The following is a 19,865-nucleotide window of genomic DNA, read 5'->3' on the forward strand; positions in this document are numbered from 1 at the left end:
CATCTCAAGCCGATTGGACGGAGGCCAAGCGTGTCCTACGCTATCTGAAGTCGACGATGGACCACAAGCTCACGCTGAAGGCCGAAGATTCCGGTTTGGAGGTCTATGTGGACGCAGACTGGGCAAGCGATGCAGCCAGTCGCAAATCAAACTCCGGATACGTGTTCCTGTTCGGCAGCGGATCAATATACTGGGGTTCGCGCAAGCAGACGTGCGTGGCGCTCAGCAGTACCGAAGCCGAATTCGTGGCGCTCGCCGAGTGCTGTCAGGAGCTCACGTGGATCGTCCGGATGCTCCAAGATTTCTCCGTTGATGTCCTAACCCCGGTGCTGGTACACGAAGATAACCAGTCCTGTATCAAACAGTTGGAGTCAACGAAGGTCAACAACCGTTCGAAGCATGTGGACACAAAATACCACTTTGTCCGCAAGCTGCACGAAGACAATCTCATCGACGTCCGCTACTGCCCCACCGATCAAATGGTAGCGGATATGCTGACCAAGCCGCTGGCACCACAGAAGCTGGCAAGATTCCGTACGCAGTAAGAGTTCACCAATCGAGGAGGAGTGTTGAAGAGTAGGCGCTTGATGAACCAGCAAGCCATGAAATAGTTGTAATTTGACGTTAAATAAATGTATGAGTTAGATCGTTCCCAACCTTTGAACAGAACAGTTGTTCTTAATTAATAATCCGATCTACGGCATATCCCAATAATTTGGACTTATTTTTCAATTAAAATATTATATTCATAAGCATGTTTCTTCTACTATCTGGTGTTACGTCTCAACTGGGACAAAGCCTGCTTCTCAGATTAGTGTTCTTTATGAGCACTTCCACAGTTATTAACTGAGAGCTTTCTTTGCCGATTGACCATTTGTGCATGTGTATAATCGTGTGGCAGGTACGAAGATAATCTATGCCCTGAGAATCGAGAAAATTTCCTTTACGAAAAGATCCTCGACCAGCGGGATTCGAACCCACGACCCTCAGCATGGTCATGCTGAATAGCTGCGCGTTTACCGCTACGGCTATGTGGGCCCCTCATAAGCATGTTTATATCTCACAAATAATTGTTTTCATGGTCTAATCGCTTATCAAAGTGAATCCTGTGACCAGACGATCCTCCCCATTAATAAACATCCCTCCCAGTAGCCTTTGTGGAGATGCAGAGGTAAACACGGTCTCCAATCCCAGGCGAACTTCTTGTTGTTTGTGCATCTTCAATGACTTTGGTCAATCACGGAATAGCAACCATTGATATGTGTAGTCAGTGCAAGCTAAGCTTCTAATAAAAATACTTAAAAGACTTGCATTAAAATAGAGACCAAGTCTCTAAAAAAAGATCTGTTACAAAATCCCTGTCAGCCTGTCTTACAGAGAACAGACATCCATGCCAGAACAAAAATCAATGATACAATTTGAGGTATTGAAAAATTGACGAATATTGCCACAGAAATGTTTTATAGTATTATAAATTATATTTCGAGCCTAATTGAACTCTTTAGAGTTACACCATAAATTTGGCCATCAAGTAAAAACAGAATATGAACAAGAATATCTAGGTTTCTAGTAGATAACATAAGCTAATTTCGGCACAAAAATATCAATCTGTCCTAACTAAAAACGTATATTATAATTATTAAGTATGATAGAAACAACATAACACTACTACACACTTAGATAAATTCGGCGTGAGTATTCCTAAATTCTTCTTCTCGGAAGAGTCACTTCACCATCCCCATCATCTTCATCACTGTCTTCGTATATTATCCGTTTGTTACTGCCTACGGTGGAAGTGGTCGAAGCACTGCTCGCAGTCTTAAATCGAAAAATGTTCTTAACCGGCTCTGGGTCCTCCTTCGCTTGTTTGGCAGGACTCGGACACTTTGGTTGAGCGTTCGTTGAGTTGTTAGATGGTGCGTCGACCTCCTCCTCATCATCGTCGTCTTCGTAGAGAATTCTCCTTGACTTGGCCTTCAGGGTGGGCTTCTTTGGTTGTTCTGGTTCAGAACACGGTTCTGGAGCTTCTGTACCAGAACGATCGCTCATATTGATCACGGCTTGTTCCAACGCGTCGATTTCACCCATATCGAAACCTTCATCGTCGTCTTCGTCGTTGATCGATGTTATTGTGGCATCAAGCTGTTTGACGTCTTCGTTCTTATTAGTACTGGATTCCTCGCAGATTCGATCAATTTCTGCAAAGCTGCTTTCTGCCGCTATGAAGTCGTCGTCCTCATCGCCCCAAAGATCATTCTCCTGTTGTGCTGTAGGGTCCACCTCTTCCTCAGGTGGTTTCTGGGGCTCCTCATGGACATTGTCGTCGTTTGCGGGGACGTTCAACGCTTCGAGATGCGATCGTACCTGAACGTGACTCAGTACAATCTTTATCTGATCGAAGGTCACATGCGGTAGACAGCGATTCTTGACGTCAGTCAGTTTGCAGCCTTCCAAAGTCGGCGGTAGATTGGACTTGATGTGATCGTATAAGCGTTGATCTATGCCCATCCGCGACAAGTCTTTCGGACCAAAGGGAAATCCATGTTTGATCGCTTCGGCCAAGTGATTGGTAACGGTCCCTTCTGCTAAATTGCGAAACTTTGCGATATCAGATATTGAACGTCCTTCCAACCATAGATTCCAAGTAGTCTGATGAGTCGAGGAGAATTTAGTTTTGGTAAGGGAGTGCTGTTGAAGTACTTGAGTAGGTGTATTCGGTTGACTCGTTTCGGGAATATATTTTAACTTTTGCTGAATGCAGACGAGGAACTCCTTGCCAAACTTCTGGATCTTTATGTCGGAGAAACCATCCAGTTTGGCACGTTTCATCTCATCGAGATTCAACGGCCTGATGGTCGCCATCTGGTGCAGGGCCTGATTGGATGCGATCATGTACGGCATGCACTCGTAAGCCGTTGCCAGTTCCGAACGCTTTTTCAAAAGAGTTTTCACGAGTTCCTGCACAATGTCCTGCTTCTGGGCAATGGGTTCCAAAAGACGAGAGCTGCCCGGTGCTTGAAGCTGAGGTGGGAATGTTGTTTTACTCTGCGTTTGGAAATCCGAGCCAGTGTCAAACAGTGGTTGAGTGCGAACCTGAAATAAGATAAAGCGAAAACATAAAACTAGATTGTAATATTAGTTTGCAAAAGTTATCTTGATCTTTTATTATAGTATGTATAGCAGTGCCCACATTCAAAACTATGAATTTTCCATTTTTATTTTCGAGTTTGATTTTGATCTCTAAATTTTGATTTACGATTTTTTTTACTTAGTTGTAGCATGAAGGACACGAATTCAGGATTTCATCCAGTGTAAAATATCACGTTCTCCAAGAATCTAGTTCAAGATACCTTCAATAATTTAAAATTAAATTTATATAAGGTACCGTGGAGCAAATGGGTAATGGATTTTGCATAGTTGGGATTCTTCAAATTCTAGAGACCTTAAATTAAAACATATGAGGTCGTGTATATTGTTTAGCTTGACTCCCACCAAATATAAGCAGTATACTGAAATTGATTTTTATGTAAAATTGAAGAAAAAAGTAGCCCCACAGGTGGGGCAAGCGAAAAGTTTATCGTTTTGAACAATAAATCAAAAAACTAACAGTTACATTCACGATTTCTATTACCTTTAACATTTGTTAAGGCGTTTCAATGAACAATAACATAAGTAACATGTATACGAAGGAAATTTTATTCTTGTTACTTGAATTTTCTTCTGTTCAATTATGTTTGTTGAAATGATTCGACAACATTATAACTGCAACATTCCCAATGTTAGTTTTTACATCATGGGACAGCAATTGCATTTCTGCTCTGTAGATTTTCCACCGCTCGTTATTTGTTTTTAAGAAAGTCGGATATGACGTCGGATAACTCTTCAAAAGAAATCAAATGGAATCCTTCAATAAAGTATTTAGAAACTTTTTTATGTGTATACACCTTTACCCCATTTTATGTTTTGAACTAGCTCTACATAGACATTCCACGAGATTTCCGTGCGTTTTCTTATATTGGAACTTTCCAATCAACGTCTTCCTTTTAATCGGCTGTCCGAAGTAAACATATTAATATCGTAATATTTGGCAACCTTATTTTTGAAAGAAGTTCCATGATTTGGCCATGATAATAGCTTTTAACGCTTTTAGTATAGTGTTTCTTGAGTTATAAGCACGTTCTGTTATTCTATGATAATTGCGAACCTTGTGTACTTATACATTTACCTACTTGCCCCTCGGTACCTTAAGGATAATTTCAGGAATTACTCCAAAGATTCAAACAGGAATTATTCTAAAGATTGTTTTATCTCCCATAACGCTGATAGATCACCTTTTCGTGGTGCGTTATGGGGTAAAGATCTACCAGTGAACCCTAATCCTGACTGCTTCAAACGAAGAGAACAGGATATTATAGTAATCAAAGGAACATTTTTTGGTCCTTATTACAATTGTAAACCTTGTTGAAAGTGACAAGTCTCGGTTTTCCCGGCTGCCGAGAATGATCTTGAGAATCTTGAGACAAGGAAAAAAATGAGTCGAATACAACAATTTGTTTTCTAATCTTTTATTTCTTTAGATCTCTTTTGAAGAAGTAAGGACTAGGATTCTGATGCATGGACAATATCGGTGTAATTTCTTGGCTTCATCAAGGGATCCGATTTTGACTGATAAAGGGGCGCACCTGTGGAGAGTGTAAACACCACATTCTTCAAAGGATATAAATAGCGGAACCTTTCAATTAGAATGCTTTCCTGCAATCAATTTAGGAATTACAACTGTAAGAAAACCGAATACTTTATCACTTCTCAATAGTGATAAGCTAACACGACATGCACTAAACAAAGGACGCGGGATATACTACAATAGATCAAATCTTGGTCGCAGTGGTTTATGTTCCGAACAGAAAAAAAAGATTGTTTTAGAAAATTCCCAAAAATCTCTGGAGGAAGTCCTGGAATATTCCTTGTAAAAAAAAGAAGAATTACTGTGGAAATTATTGGATTTAGTAGCGTTGAAGTGCTCAAGGAGTTCCTGGGGCAAATGCTGAAGAAATTCCTCTAAGAATCCCTAGAAAAATCATTGGATGAATATCTGGGGGAAAAGGCGTAGAAGTCTCTAGGCATAAGAGAATTTCTGGCGAGATCCCTGAAAGTGATGCTAATTGGCATAAAATGCCCAAATAATCCTTAACAACACATAAAAACCTAGTTGCATATTACTCACCAGCCGTATCGACTTGAACATCTCCGTAGTTGGTTTCATCAGCAACTTCCGGTTCGGTGTCGCTAGCCATTTCTTCGCCAAGGGCGTGGAGCCTATTTTGTAGATGACTGCAAACTTATTGAAGGTGTTTGGTACTTTAGTCTTGGCCAGGAATCCTTCTCTCTCCAGCAGCACTGCCAGTGCCTTCCACCATTCGTCGTCCTTTGTCTTTCCGATTCCGTGTAGAGGATTCTTCAAATAAGAACTGTGAAGCTTTTTGCTTTTCGAACCTCGCAGCAACGCAATCGGAAGTGCCAGGCCTGTTCCACCTCCAAAAGCTTCGACCGCTTTCAGAAGGTGTTCCGCGTCTTTACTAAAATCATAATTTCCATCCTGATCGATTCCTTCATAGCGATCACTATCCTTAACTCCACCCACAATTCGATCACAGTTGTCGCAACAGTTTTTACGAGGATCTACCTTTACAACGTCTCCTTCGAAGTACTTTAGGATGAACATTCGTCGGCAATCCCGCGTATCAAGGTACTCGTACATTTTCTTCGATAGCGCTTCGAGATTTTTCTGAACTCCGCCCTGGTTGTGCTCTCGAAGAATTTCATGAGTCTTGAAATCCGCTCGACTCCAGAACATGACGCACTTCGACGGTTGTCCATCTCGGCCCGCTCGACCTGCTTCCTGGTAATGAGGTAGAAGTTGTAAAAAAAATCAAACATGAAAAAATAGAATCGGGGTTAAGTTGATCAATTACTGTGAAAAATAAAGAATTATGCTATTCACTTAATTTTAAGCCACTGAATCAACACTCTAGAAGGGCCCGATGTTGTGTAACATTATTTTTGATAGCAATAATGTTTTTAACAGTTTCCTAGTCACATTACGACGAGCATGATTGTATTACTTTGTGTATTTTTTTCCTGGTTTTCTCCAGAAATTTCAGAAGAAATTAATTCTGGTATTTGTCCGAAATCTCCTTTAGATATTACTTCAGGACTTCCTGTAGTGATTTTTTACCGGATTCATCCAATAATTTCTTTTAAGACATCAGATTTATTTCCTAATCCGGATTTTTTTTTTCTAAGGATCATCCCAGAAATCATTCCATCTACCATTATTTGTTCATAAATTTCTCAAGACAGCCTTATGTTCTTCAGGATTTCATCCATTGATTATTTTAACGGGTTTTGTCTGATTCCCTTTAAAACTTGCTTTCGGTATCCTTTTTTAAGAGTTCAATTCAATAACCGAGATGGATCCACGGATTTCTTAGAAATCCCTACAACTTTTTCGCATCAGATTTTTGTAGGATATCATCCAGAAATGCCTTTATCAGGCTCCAGAGACACGTTCCCCGCCATTTGGGAGATTTGTGCTTCAAAGAATTTATCCATATACTAGTAGGGGGAAGTCCTCTATGCCCGGACACTTTTTGTTTTTTCGTAATATTTCAAAATCTACATTCGTTATTTTTGTTGTACAGTATAAAAAAATCACATTATTTTAAGTAATAACTTACATGAAAACAAAAATAAACCTTTACAGCTCATTTTTATGGTGGATTACATTATGTATGTGTCCTCTATGCTCGGACACTATGATTTTCACCATTAAAGTTTACACCAAACCCACAGAAAGGCCAAGGGGTGCTTCATATGTCAGCACATGCTTTATGGGTTCAATCTTTGCATGATGTACAGCGTATGAGGCAGATTTGCGAGATCATAGGTCAGTTCCATAAACTCCTTCTTGATCAGCGCCATAGATCGATTCGCCATATGTCGCCGTCTATGTTGCATTAGCGGTTGCTCGGATTTAGATGAAAATGTCTTCGGGAATTCAACGCGTTTATAGTTCTTCACAATTTCTTTGTCAGCTCGAAGGTTGAAGTGTGTTCTTAGGTACATTCAACTCTCCCTGACTCGACCTTCGTATCTCAATATCTAGTAAGAGATCCATAGTAAAATTTGGTGTTCATGGCTACCTCCATGGTCCCTTGAATCGCATATTTGCACTGGTTTAGTATTTATTCTGTAACACTATATCTCCCAAATTGATGGTCCCGTCATTATAGAGTTATGGAGAGATGCTGTACATCATATCTTGTGCGCTCATTTGCCTTAAAAGAAAGTTTTGTTGTTTATGCTTTATTTTTGTTGCTGTTTTTTTTGTACCCTACATTTATTTGTTTGTTTATACTACATCAACAGGCAAGTAGTAGCCCCAATGATGTCTTAAAATATATGTATATGCAACCATTAACAACAGAGTACAGTGACGTCAAAAACAATAAGAATGAATTTAAAAACAAATATTAAATAGTCAGACAAGAAAACTTAAACTAAACACTTAGACTAATTATCTCATTCAGCGAAAAACAATGAAAATCTTCGACAGAGCGTCTCTCGGGTAATGTTGAAATCAAACAATGTAGATACTCTGTTGAAAACTCGCTGTAGTCCACTAAGAGCACCGTGAAGTCCATAATTTGTACGAAATAGAGGCAGTCTTAGCATGATGTTGTTGCGAAGCGAGCGTGAGCAGACGTTCAAATTAATTTGTTCCATAATGGTTCCACAGTCGATACGTCCCTGCAACACATCCGCAATAGTCAAAGCTCTTATGACATCCCTTCTACAGCGAAGAAGGTCCACACTCAAAAAAATCCAAACGTCATTGCTACGTGAAAAATCACGTAGATCATTCCAAATTCATTTTGCCTTCACTTCACCTGACTAAGATAAAGATCACTAAGCCATTCATAACCATCAAATAGTGAATCGGTAATTGTTACTGAGGTTACCTATCGCACTTACGTGAAATTCACGTAGGTGCCTAAGTTCATTTTGACATCTGCATATTGTACGTACATTCGGTGTTGAGCGCAAATCCTAAGATGGCGCCCGCTTGATTTTTGCAGAACTTCAGAAGCTGCTGAACTTTAAACCCTGTGTTAGATTGATTTTAAGGTAAATATGCTTTTAATAACGAAGAATCCCTGCATTACTTCATATTTTACACCTGATTTATAACCTCTATCAATTATAGCACGCAAAGGCTGCAACAAAACAGAACTTACTCACAACATTTGGGAAACAAGATTTACAATGCTCAGATTGAATATAAACATATCACAATCTTTTAGATTTGTTTACATTTTCCAATTGGGAATTAGTTTTCTTCCAAAGCCTATTAGAAATAAGATTGGTCTTTATTAAAATTAAATTTAATGCAAAACCATCTAGGTCCTATTGAAACGCTTCGTAAAGGCTACCGGAAAATCCACGTAGCTCTTACTTGTAGCGCCGGTGGAATGGACGAAGTTCAAAAGTTCATGCGTTCATTCTGGGCTACCTATGATTAACGTTAGAGCTACGTGAAAAGTGCGATGGAAAAAAACCACGAATGTTTTCACGTAACAATGACGTTTGGATTATTTTGAGTGCAAGTCTTTTAGCTGACAACGACTTTCGTAGCTCGGCAGGCGAAACGGATCTCTCCACGGTAACTTGCGAAGTGCGAATCGAAGAAATCTTCGTTGGACAGATTCGATCCTTTCCGCTTGTAGCCGGAGGTCGAGAAGGCGAGCGAACCAATCTGCTAGGTCGTTCGGGTTGGGAGAGAACGAGTAGCTTATGCGCCACCTCCTAAGAGGACCACTTGTCAATTTAATTGCCCGGCAAACTCAAATCTCAGGGCGAGTTCAGTTTTCTAATCAACAACCGAACGATCTAGCAAATGCTCCACGTAATCAAGGTACTCAAAACGCTACCCTCTGACCGGCTCAAAACATAACCGACAACTCGACTTCCTACCGATAACGAATGCACGTGGTCGACGTGACCGCCCAAGTTCGTCCCGAACACAATTCTCTTTCTCGCTTCAGGACAAAAATGGAGGACTGAGATTCCCAAGCAGTCCGACTTGGAGTACAACAAACAACTAAACTACAACAACGAAACGTGGGAAATATCCTAAGACCAGTGCATTCAATTACAGGGACTACGGACTACAACTCAGCAATATCTACAACATCTAGTGAAACGCAAAATACTAATAACATTTATTCATTTCTACTTTACTAACATTCACTTCTACTCGGGTACCCACTTTCACATAACGTTCTCTTTCCTCTTCCTCTCCCTTCTACTTTCTCCTAACTGTGCGGATTTCTAGCCAGGGCTGTGCATTTTCGAAAGCATTTTGTGAAACACGAAGGCTTGGTTGTGTCGTCTCGATGGTGACGAACAACTACGTCGCTTCGTTTTTCGTTCCACACTCATTCGTTTCGTTATCCGAATTGAAAGCAACGAACAAGAAAGGTGAAATGAAAGAGTAAGAATTTCGTTTCATTTTATTTCATTGAAATCTATCAAAATGTTTCAAATTGCATTTTACCTATTTTTTACAGTGTAATTATGTAACTTGTTGAGTAATTAATTAAGATAGAGATACTATACGGGCCACCACGTCGTTCATTTGAATTAATCAGCTCCTAAAGTTAGAGACTACCGATTGAAAGACCAGCTCGCTGCGGTGAGGCTCCGATTTATGACGCGCGACGCATAAGCAGCACGAAAGAGATGAGAGACTACGCTTGCTACGATGAAAGGAAAAGTTCGTCGGATTGAAACGAAACAGTAGAGTTTCAACTGAAAGGCAAGCTTGAGTCAGTCAGTTGGGGACTGAAAATGCTTTCAATGAAATGAAAATGTACGGCCCTGTTTCTAGCTATCTACCCTTTAAACTTTAAGCAAACGCTCCGGAGCTTTCAAACGCTTCCCAAAGCTTCCAAAAGCTTCACCAACTCTCGAGCAAATGTATAAAAATAGCCTTTCTACTTACAGTCGGCTTCTGCTTTACCGGCTGCTTCCTCCTTCTTCGCGTCGCCTACCCACGCGGATGAAAAAAGGCGTCCGAAATTAATAGGGTGATGACACTCTGTGCCGATATCATCGTCGACACGATGAATTTCCCTAGCTGGGGGGGTGGGGGGGGGGGGGATCGCTCTTCCGGAGTGCGATGGTGACGGCGCAACTCCCTTCTAACTCCGGCCGGCAGTGGCACGTGGGGTCAGAAGTGTGGAAACTGGTGGACGAAATTGGCCGCGGTGTGCCGAGCGGGAGGTGGGATGGTGCGGGAAACTAAACTGTTGAATAAAAAGCCGTCGAACGGCTATTCGGCGGGGTAAGCTTTTGTTCGGAAAGCGTTTAAGAAATATTACCTTTTTTATTTTCAATCACGCACAGCACCGCACAAGCTAGCAAATTTTATTGCTCTAACACTACCTATCGGGAGGTAGCAATTATCACACTGAACATTCGGACACTTTCCACGTTTTAAATTACCTTCACAAAACACACCGCGAGACTACTTAAAAGAAACTTTACACTCCTGCATCAACCACGGGTCAGATCAAAGTGGACGAGACAGAACTTGAGATGCCTCAGAAAGGTCGCAGTTTATGTTTTCGGCATTCGTACCGGAAATCGTGGAACGATCTTATCAAAAGTCGGTTCCCGATTATCCCTTGAGTCGATCAGTGAATATTGTCTTTTTCCCTCTCAAACATTTCGCATTTAGCTAGATCGGGTCCATTCTTTTCCTCAACGTCTTATTATTTAAATCTAACGACAAGTGGTCCCGACGGGAGAGCATACTCAATCCCACCGGCCCCTGGCGCATGTTTCGTGAGATGAGTTATGTTCGCGCCAAGTGAGTGAACAATAACTTGTACGAGTGAAGCTCGATGAAGAGTTTATTTGCGAGTGATTCGGGTTCACCATTGCATACAAGTTCAGTGCAATGTTCGTTTGAAACGTAAATGAATTTATATTGCTGTTCGTTTGACTTCAATTTTACTAACCATAATTAATTAATACCAAATACCGCTACACGCTCCATCGTTGTAAGCGGGGCTCCAAACCGAAGCGCCATATTCCAGGGTGGAGCGCACAAGAGAGCAATAAAGCGATTTCAGGCTGTAAACATCTGAGAAATTCTTGGCGATACTGAAGATGAAACCGAGAGCTGTCGAAGCTTTACTGACCGTGTACGAAATATGTTGTTTGAATGATAACTGTGAATCAAGGAAAACACCTAGGTCCTTGATGTGATCCACAAGTTCGAGACTCGTCCCGAGCAAACTATAAGGGAACGCTATTGATCGCTTTTTCCTGGAAAACGTTATGATGGAGCACTTTGTTGGATTCACCACCATACCATTTAGAGAGCACCAGCTGGCAAACAAGTCAAGTTGTTGTTGCAGGTACAAACAATCAGCAGTTGAGCGTATTCGTAAGAACAATTTCAGATCATCCGCGTAAGATAACCCAGGTGACTTCCTTGTGGTATGCCGGAAGTAGCATGAAAGCTGTCGGAGCTGCAGTCCCCTATTACGACTTTTAACTGACGATCGGTGAGATACGATCTGAACCAGCGCAGGAAGTTACAGGGCTGGTAGCAAAAAGTGGTACCGAAAAAAGTTATTTTAGTAATCAGATTTAAGAAGTAAGTGACTAAAAAGTGACTTTCGATTCTCAAAAAAGTGACTAAAAGTGGATTGATAATCAAACCTTAATAAGTTTTTTTTTTCAATTCTATTACTGTTTTACGATCAATATCCAACATGATAGGGAATATTCAATATGATCTACTGCAGGTAGTAGGTCTACACTCAGGCAAATGGACTATCGATAAACATAGGAACCCCTTATGAAAATTCGCCACAAGGAATCGGGTTGAAATTCATAAATTTGCCTTATTAAACCGAAATTTGAAAACAAAAATAGTTTTCGCGGCAACCTGGAATCGAACCAGGGACCTTGCGATAGATAAGCCCGAGTTACACCACGCGCCTATCGACGCCTTGATGTGGAGTGATGCTAAAACGATACATAAAGCGTTCGTATTGCAATAATCGTTCCACCTTTCATAAGGCAAAAAGTATGAAATTCGATAGTCCAGTTCGCTGCGTGTAGTTGAGTATCACATTTGGAAATTTTCATTGTAATTCCAAAATTTCAAGATATTGCCTTTACGTTTTTTTTAAACGGAAAAATTAACATTTATTTAGATAATCCTTTTTTATAAGCTTTTACAAAATTTTGTGTTTTTTTTTATCACCCAAGTATTTTATTTTGTAAATTTTAATAAGAATTTGGAATATTCGTGAAATATTTTTTTTGTCATTTCACATTTCTATCTAAACTCCCAAAAAATGACATCTTAAAAACCGCTAAAATTGAATTCTTTGTAAAATGTGTAAAACTTTTCCATGACTTCAAGTCGATAAGAATTGTAGATTCAGCCTAGAAAATTATAGGTGTATAGATCAAGTTCCGTCATATGTAATATTCACAGAAGAATACTTTTTATTTAAATTTATTAGATTCTACTTTAAAGCTTCTACCTAATAAGGTCAATATTTTATGTAATTAGATCAAGATTACGGAAAATGTAATACTTAGGCATTAATCAATGTTTCAAATTAATAATGATGATAGAAGATCGTATATGACTGAAATACTGCTTAAAACCAATGTACCATAGAAGCGTCCTTCGAACGCATACTTAGAGAAAACAAATGGTTGTCATAGGCCTGAGGTACATTGAAGTTTTCCATCAGTAAGTTTAATGAGAGATGAGTTTGGCCGAAAGGACATTTAGCATAAAGCCGATAGGCTTAATGGGCTATTCTTCTGAGTTATGATGTTAAAGTTATTATCAATAAGCTACTAATATTTCAATCAAAATTACTTGGACACTTTCATGATTCACCTGACATTGGGGGTTATAGTCAGTCCAATTGTAATAAACTATGCAATAAAAAATACTAATACCGCCCATATTATTGTCAAATATAAACCTTGTGACTTTCAAGAAACCTTCTGCCGAAGTGAATAAAAAAAACAATAAATACGAGGATCCGACACCCACATTTCTTTGAAGAAAGCATACATGATTTCATGATCGATTCAATGGAAACGATAAATTCTTTGAAGCATTTCTGTATTAACATTCTTATGCCTCGTGTTAAACAATGTTTTGATATGATTCGTATGGTCATAAAACGTCGAAAAACACTAGGTCTTTTCATGTCTTTTCATGGAAATAACGCGGTACGTTGGCTGACTCTAGCCAAGATCAATCCGGCAATTTTTAAAGGTTTGGTTTGCAAATAAAGTCTGCCCTAAGAAGTATGATAAGTTTTCACTCTCAAATAGAGCATTACATAATTATTTCTTGGTTTGCGTTTTAGTGTTAAATACCTGTATTATATTTTTTCAAATTCTTAAGAGCTAATGTGCTTAATACTAGGATGGCTTGGTTAATAAAACGAATTTGGAAGACAAAGAGAATAATTAGGATGCATATACTGAACCGTAGTGTTCGACAATAGAAGATAAACATCTTATTATCTTCCACAAGGTATAAAAAAATCAAAGAATGCAAGAGTATTCATAAAGATTACTAAACGTTTAAACCTTTAGTTTTATATCAATGAACCTATTAAAAATTACGTGGAACCTTATGAAAGATTAACTTTTATTAAAGCTATTTTTACAAGAAAATCATGAACCAATATGTTGATACTGACATGAAGTTGTTCTGGTGATGACCTAACTTAAAATTGAGCCTAAATCAAAAAGGCCGGTTCAATTTAGTCCCAAAAATTTAGCTCAAAATAGTTGAAAAAAGTGAGTTTTTGACGAAAAAAGTGACTTTAGTTGAAATGGCTTCAAAAAAGAGACTTTAAAGTGACTGGCTTAAAAAAAGTGACCAAGTCACTAAAAAGCCACTCGCTACCAGCCTTGCTAAGTTACCGCAGATGCCGAACCTGTCGAGCTTTGCAATGGCGATGTTGTGGTCCAACTTGTCGACAGCAGCCGACAGATTGGTATTGACTGTTTAACGATAAACTTGCGACGATCGACGCGCCACCATATTTCATATAACGGAGGTTATTAGAACTAACTTGGAGGTGATGATTTGGAGGTTATTTGGCAATTTGGAGGTTAAAATCACCTCCAAACACTAGCGATTTTGCGGTGGGATGTTGACGTTTGATCAAGAATAGATTGCATCAGTTTGAACTCTATAGACCATACTATCAGTCATGTACGATGTGAAGCATAGTAGATTAGTAGTGGTCGAGCGACCGGTGGTGAAGCCGTGTTGATCGTTGTCAAGCTGATGTTTACTGTGTGATAGCAATGGTTCAATAACAACGAGTTCGAGAAGCTTCGAAACTGAGCTCAGAGATGTGATGCCACGATAATTATCTACGTCACGTTTTCTCCCTTTCTTATGCACTGGAAACATGTTTGCTACTTTCCAGCATGACGGAAAGATTCCGGTGGAAAGTGATAGACGAAATAAACTGTGCAGCGGAGTAAGCAGACTGTCGATATGCTTCTTGAGGACTACTGACAGAATTCCATCTAGTCCAGGGTTATACGACGACTTGAGTTGCAATGCGGCCCTGGAAATGGCATTATCATCAACATCGAAACTGTCCAGCGTTTGTCCGTTTAGAGGAGCATTGTTGGCTGCTAGGATGACTTGTTCATTACTTATTTGAACGTCGCTGAATACGCTGGCAAATTTGGAAGAAAATAACTGGCATATCTCCTGGAGGCACGGTTCTACCATTCCTTTCCATCGAGGATGAAGACCAGACTCCTTACGCTGCTCTTTCACGTATTTCCAGAAAGACTTTGGATGGCGTTTAAGTTTCTGCTCAATGCTTCGCTGATACTGCTGGAAACAGTGACAACTGACTCGCTGATATTCGTAGTTGGACCTTAGATAGTAACAACGCGATGAAAGTGTTCGGTACTTAGTGAACTTCCTTAGAGCCGCTCGCTTGACCGACTTCAAGTTCCGCAGTTTACTGGTTTGCCAAGGAGGTCGGGAGGCATTGTGGTGTGCTCTTTTCGGAACGTGCCTATCAATGATGTATGACAATACCTACATGTGCAAAAGTTTGCGCAGCTACTTCGATGTCGTTGTGATCAAGAATGCTCTCCCAGTGGATGGTGGCTAACACATCTGCGATGCTACGATGATCAGCTTTTGCGTAATCGTACGACACGGTAGCGGCGCGGTTGTTAAAATCGTGAACATGGTTATTAACAACGGTAATGATCAACGGAGGATAATGAGGGACTACTTTCACCAGCTCGCAAGGTGCCGCCTCAATTATTGGAGCTTTATCTTCCAAGCAAACGAAGCAAAGATTAAAACTTTGATTGTTTTCGTTGACGATATGGTTGATTTGTGCAAGCGTTTCCACGAAATGCCAGCTAGATTGAAATCACCCAGAATGAAGATGTCGTCAACAGGATTGGCAGTTTCCATTATACACACTCAATCTGTTCGGTAAAAATAACTGGGTTTTGGAACTACCGAAAAAGTCAGTAAACTAATATAAAATGTCAGAAATCGAAATCCGGGCATAGAGGACTTCCCCCTATAGTGGTTACACTTGTATGGGTCATTTGCTTTTGAATTACATATGGAATAGAGCGACTAGGTGACCCCTGATAGTGTGGACATTACACATACTTTCAAGTAGGGCCCTTACCTGGTAGTAGCTCTCCAAATCCTTCGAAGCGCCGTAGTGCACCACTAGGCGAACATCCGGCTTATCGATTCCCATTCCGAAGGCGATCGTCGCGACGATGATTTGCACCCGATCCCGCACGAAACTCTCGTGCACTTCCCTTCGCTGCTTCAAGCCGAGCCCGGCATGGTACGGTTCGCAGTCGATCTTTTTGCTCCGGAGCAGCTCCACAATCTCTTCCGTCTGCTTCCGGGTCAGACAGTAGATTATGATGCTCCCCTCGACGTTCCGGCTGAGGAGCCCTTTAACGTCCTCCCAAATTCCGAGCGAACTCTTCATCTTGACGTGAAACTGCAAATTCGGTCGGTCGAATCCGGTACACAAAACCTGAGGATTCCGGAGCCCCAAACTGGTCACAATGTCGTCTCGGACGTTTGGCGTTGCCGTCGCCGTTACCGCCAGTATCGGCACTCGGGGACACCACTTTCGAATCACTCCAAGATTCCTATAAGCCGGTCGGAAATCATGTCCCCACTTACTCAAGCAGTGAGCTTCGTCGATGGCTATCAGAACCAGCTGATTGGCCACCTGTTCCAACAGATACTTCCCGCTCTCCCCGGTTACGTATTCCGGAGTGAGGTAAACCACGCGAAACTTCCCCGCCTTGATATCCGGAACTGGATTGGCCCGCTGAGCCGATCCCAGCAGACAGGAAGGAATGTTGCTCAAGTTCAACGACAGCACCTGGTCCTCCATCAGACTTATCAACGGCGAAATGACCAGCGTCAGCCTCTGGAGGAACACCGAAGGATATTGATACGTCAGGGACTTCCCGTACCCGGTGGCCATGATTACGCAATTGTCACGACGGTCCTCGATGATTGAGCGGATGATGGTCCACTGCATGGGCCGGAAGTTGGAATGGCCAAAGTGCGACTCGAGTGCTGCCAAATGAGCCGGTTGTGGTTGATGCACTTCCTCCATTCTGGACCGTTCGTGGCTGGAAAGTGTTTGTTAAATAACTACATAATTTTGCAACAATCCTTACAATTTACCCACATTGGAACTATAGCAGCCTCTAACAAAAAATATTTTTTCGGTACAGGTTTTTACATTTAAAACTAACAAAATTTTACGAGTTTCACAATTTTTCACCAAACAGTCGAACTGAAAATCGAAACAAAAATCGCGCTTCACTTTTGTTTTGACTGGAAATTACAGTGATGCCAGACTGATTCTTTTCTTAAATCCTTAAAAAAGCCTTTTCATTACTGCTTTTTGGGGGAGAGCCAGGCCCCACACGCTAAGATCAGATTACCCATAAATTAGTAATTCGTTTACCCATTTATGAGTTTCGACTATAAACAACCCGGGAGCATCATGACAGCTGCAGTACAACGTCAGTGTACCGAAAAATTTTGGTCCGTGGTACTGTCAAACTCAATGAAATCGTGGAGTGTGCTCGAAATAGGGCGTAAACTAGAATTATGCTGATGGACATAAAAAAAAGTTTTACAATTTTTGTTTGGCATTTGGAATATCATTATAAACGAATGATCACCAAATTACGGTTCTCTGGAAGGATTTGTACGGCCATCGGGAAGATTTTGTATGGCCCACGAGCGAGTTTTGGATAGTGGTGTGATGTGGTCCGCATGCTGTAAAGTTGCTTACAATAACCGATCCTATGTTTACGAAATTATTGTTTGACCACTTGGCAATTCAAACCAAGACTAGTTTGTTAGGGATCGTTCAAATAATACGTAACACAACAGGGGGAGGGAAGGGGTCTTTTGTACACGCAGAAATAAAAGCATTCTAAATAGCTTAATTGTCATACTGAAACCTTATTCGATCTATTCACCCCTAGTAAGGCATTTATTATCAAAATACATTGCTAGTATAAACGGCGTTTATCAAATCAAATGCATATTGTGCAATTATCTGCTTGATACTTAAAAGCCTTATATATTCAATTGAGCATTAAACATATTTTCAATCTCAAACAAAAAACAAAATGAAATCTAAATGAAAACAAACAAGAAGAAACTTGTTTCTTTATTTCACACTTTAACATCTCATGTAAATAAAATCATTTATTCGTGCGATGCTCGCCATGCGTCGTTTTCCTTAAATTTTACTGGGGTTGGAGCTACTGTCGTCGTTATCTTGCACCGAAGCCGGCACTGGATAATTTCACGACGAACACCATTTCGATCCTGATTTTCTGCGTCCTGCATAATGTACCGGGAATGATACGGTTCTCTGAAAAGTGAGCCCAACAGCCTACTCGATCCATACGTTGAAATTAATTTTCTTGAATCTCCCGGTCAGCTCCACTTCCTGCTCCTGCAGAGCTGTTGGTAGAATAAACAGTTTGATGCATGGGGTATTCATTAAAATAATATAATGAATCGAATGAATCAGATTAACTCACCTTTAACATAGCTGTAGATCTAAATTTCCAATCCCGAAATTCACCAAAAACTTATTTGATTTTCTGGGAGCTGCCGTTGAACTTGGCGCTAACAGTGAAGTAAACTCACTAAGTTCCAAGAGTAACATTTGCACCAAAAAAATCAATTAGAAATATATTTTTTAGATATGCATTGTGAAGTATAAACTTTTATGATTTCCAATGATTATAAATATAAAATATCATGAATGTAATAAAGAATACCCTACTTAGTATTTTCATTTCTAACCGTGTAGTGTAACCACAGACAAACAGACGTCACACTCTCATCATTGTGCATCGACCACCTTTTCAACGGTCGATTCAAAAATATGGTGGAGGCCAATCCGCCACCTGCACGGTTAGAAATGAAAATACTAAGTAGGGTATTCTTTATTACATTCATGATATTTTATATTTATAATCATTGGAAATCATAAAAGTTTATACTTCACAATGCATATCTAAAAAATATATTTCTAATTGATTTTTTTGGTGCAAATGTTACTCTTGGAACTTAGTGAGTTTACTTCACTGTTAGCGCCAAGTTCAACGGCAGCTCCCAGAAAATCAAATAAGTTTTTGGTGAATTTCGGGATTGGAAATTTAGATCTACAGCTATGTTAAAGGTGAGTTAATCTGATTCATTCGATTCATTATATTATTTTAATGAATACCCCATGCATCAAACTGTTTATTCTACCAACAGCTCTGCAGGAGCAGGAAGTGGAGCTGACCGGGAGATTCAAGAAAATTAATTTCAACGTATGGATCGAGTAGGCTGTTGGGCTCACTTTTCAGAGAACCGTATCATTCCCGGTACATTATGCAGGACGCAGAAAATCAGGATCGAAATGGTGTTCGTCGTGAAATTATCCAGTGCCGGCTTCGGTGCAAGATAACGACGACAGTAGCTCCAACCCCAGTAAAATTTAAGGAAAACGACGCATGGCGAGCATCGCACGAATAAATGATTTTATTTACATGAGATGTTAAAGTGTGAAATAAAGAAACAAGTTTCTTCTTGTTTGTTTTCATTTAGATTTCATTTTGTTTTTTGTTTGAGATTGAAAATATGTTTAATGCTCAATTGAATATATAAGGCTTTTAAGTATCAAGCAGATAATTGCACAATATGCATTTGATTTGATAAACGCCGTTTATACTAGCAATGTATTTTGATAATAAATGCCTTACTAGGGGTGAATAGATCGAATAAGGTTTCAGTATGACAATTAAGCTATTTAGAATGCTTTTATTTCTGCGTGTGCAGCGCTCGCATCGTTTTTGTTCGCTTTTGACGTTTATACATTACCGCCATCTGTTGGCCTGTCGGCCAAACACACTGATTTTAGCATTGGGCGTACATGTCTTCGTGACTATGATTTTGATCGAGATTTGTTCTAAGTGTTACGTCTGTTTGTCTGTTGTGTAACGGTCCATACAATAAATTGAAATATTCCATACAAAATCTGTTACTCCAGGGAGGGAGGGAATTTAAATTGGCAAATTTCTTCGTTACGTAATATTTGAATCATCCCTGAGATATTTATGAGGATTATTAATATATGGAAAATTTACTGTAGTTATCCAGCTTTTTACGAGCGCTAATGGCTGCCGCCAAC

At 40.1% G+C, this 19,865-nt stretch overlaps 1 protein-coding gene across 2 annotated transcripts; it reads right to left on the minus strand.

The window, feature by feature from the left end:
* Positions 1 to 1,536: 1,536 nt before the first annotated feature.
* On the minus strand, positions 1,537 to 17,017 carry LOC5577399 (Werner syndrome ATP-dependent helicase). Of its 2 annotated transcripts, none has more exons than XM_021856169.1 (4): positions 16,841 to 17,017; positions 15,807 to 16,785; positions 5,225 to 5,899; positions 1,537 to 3,093 (listed from the first exon to the last, which is right to left on the minus strand). In XM_021856169.1, the coding sequence occupies exons 2-4, from the start codon at positions 16,767 to 16,769 to the stop codon at positions 1,702 to 1,704; spliced, it is 3,030 nt and encodes a 1,009-aa protein (XP_021711861.1). In that variant the 5' UTR covers positions 16,770 to 16,785; positions 16,841 to 17,017; the 3' UTR covers positions 1,537 to 1,701. The 2 variants fall into 2 exon arrangements, with proteins under 2 accessions (XP_021711861.1, XP_021711855.1); XM_021856163.1 differs by having other exon boundaries at positions 16,845 to 17,016.
* Positions 17,018 to 19,865: the final 2,848 nt, after the last annotated feature.

The sequence above is a fragment of the Aedes aegypti genome, chromosome 1 (assembly GCF_002204515.2).
Source record: "Aedes aegypti strain LVP_AGWG chromosome 1, AaegL5.0 Primary Assembly, whole genome shotgun sequence".
Lineage (NCBI taxonomy): Eukaryota > Metazoa > Arthropoda > Insecta > Diptera > Culicidae > Aedes > Aedes aegypti.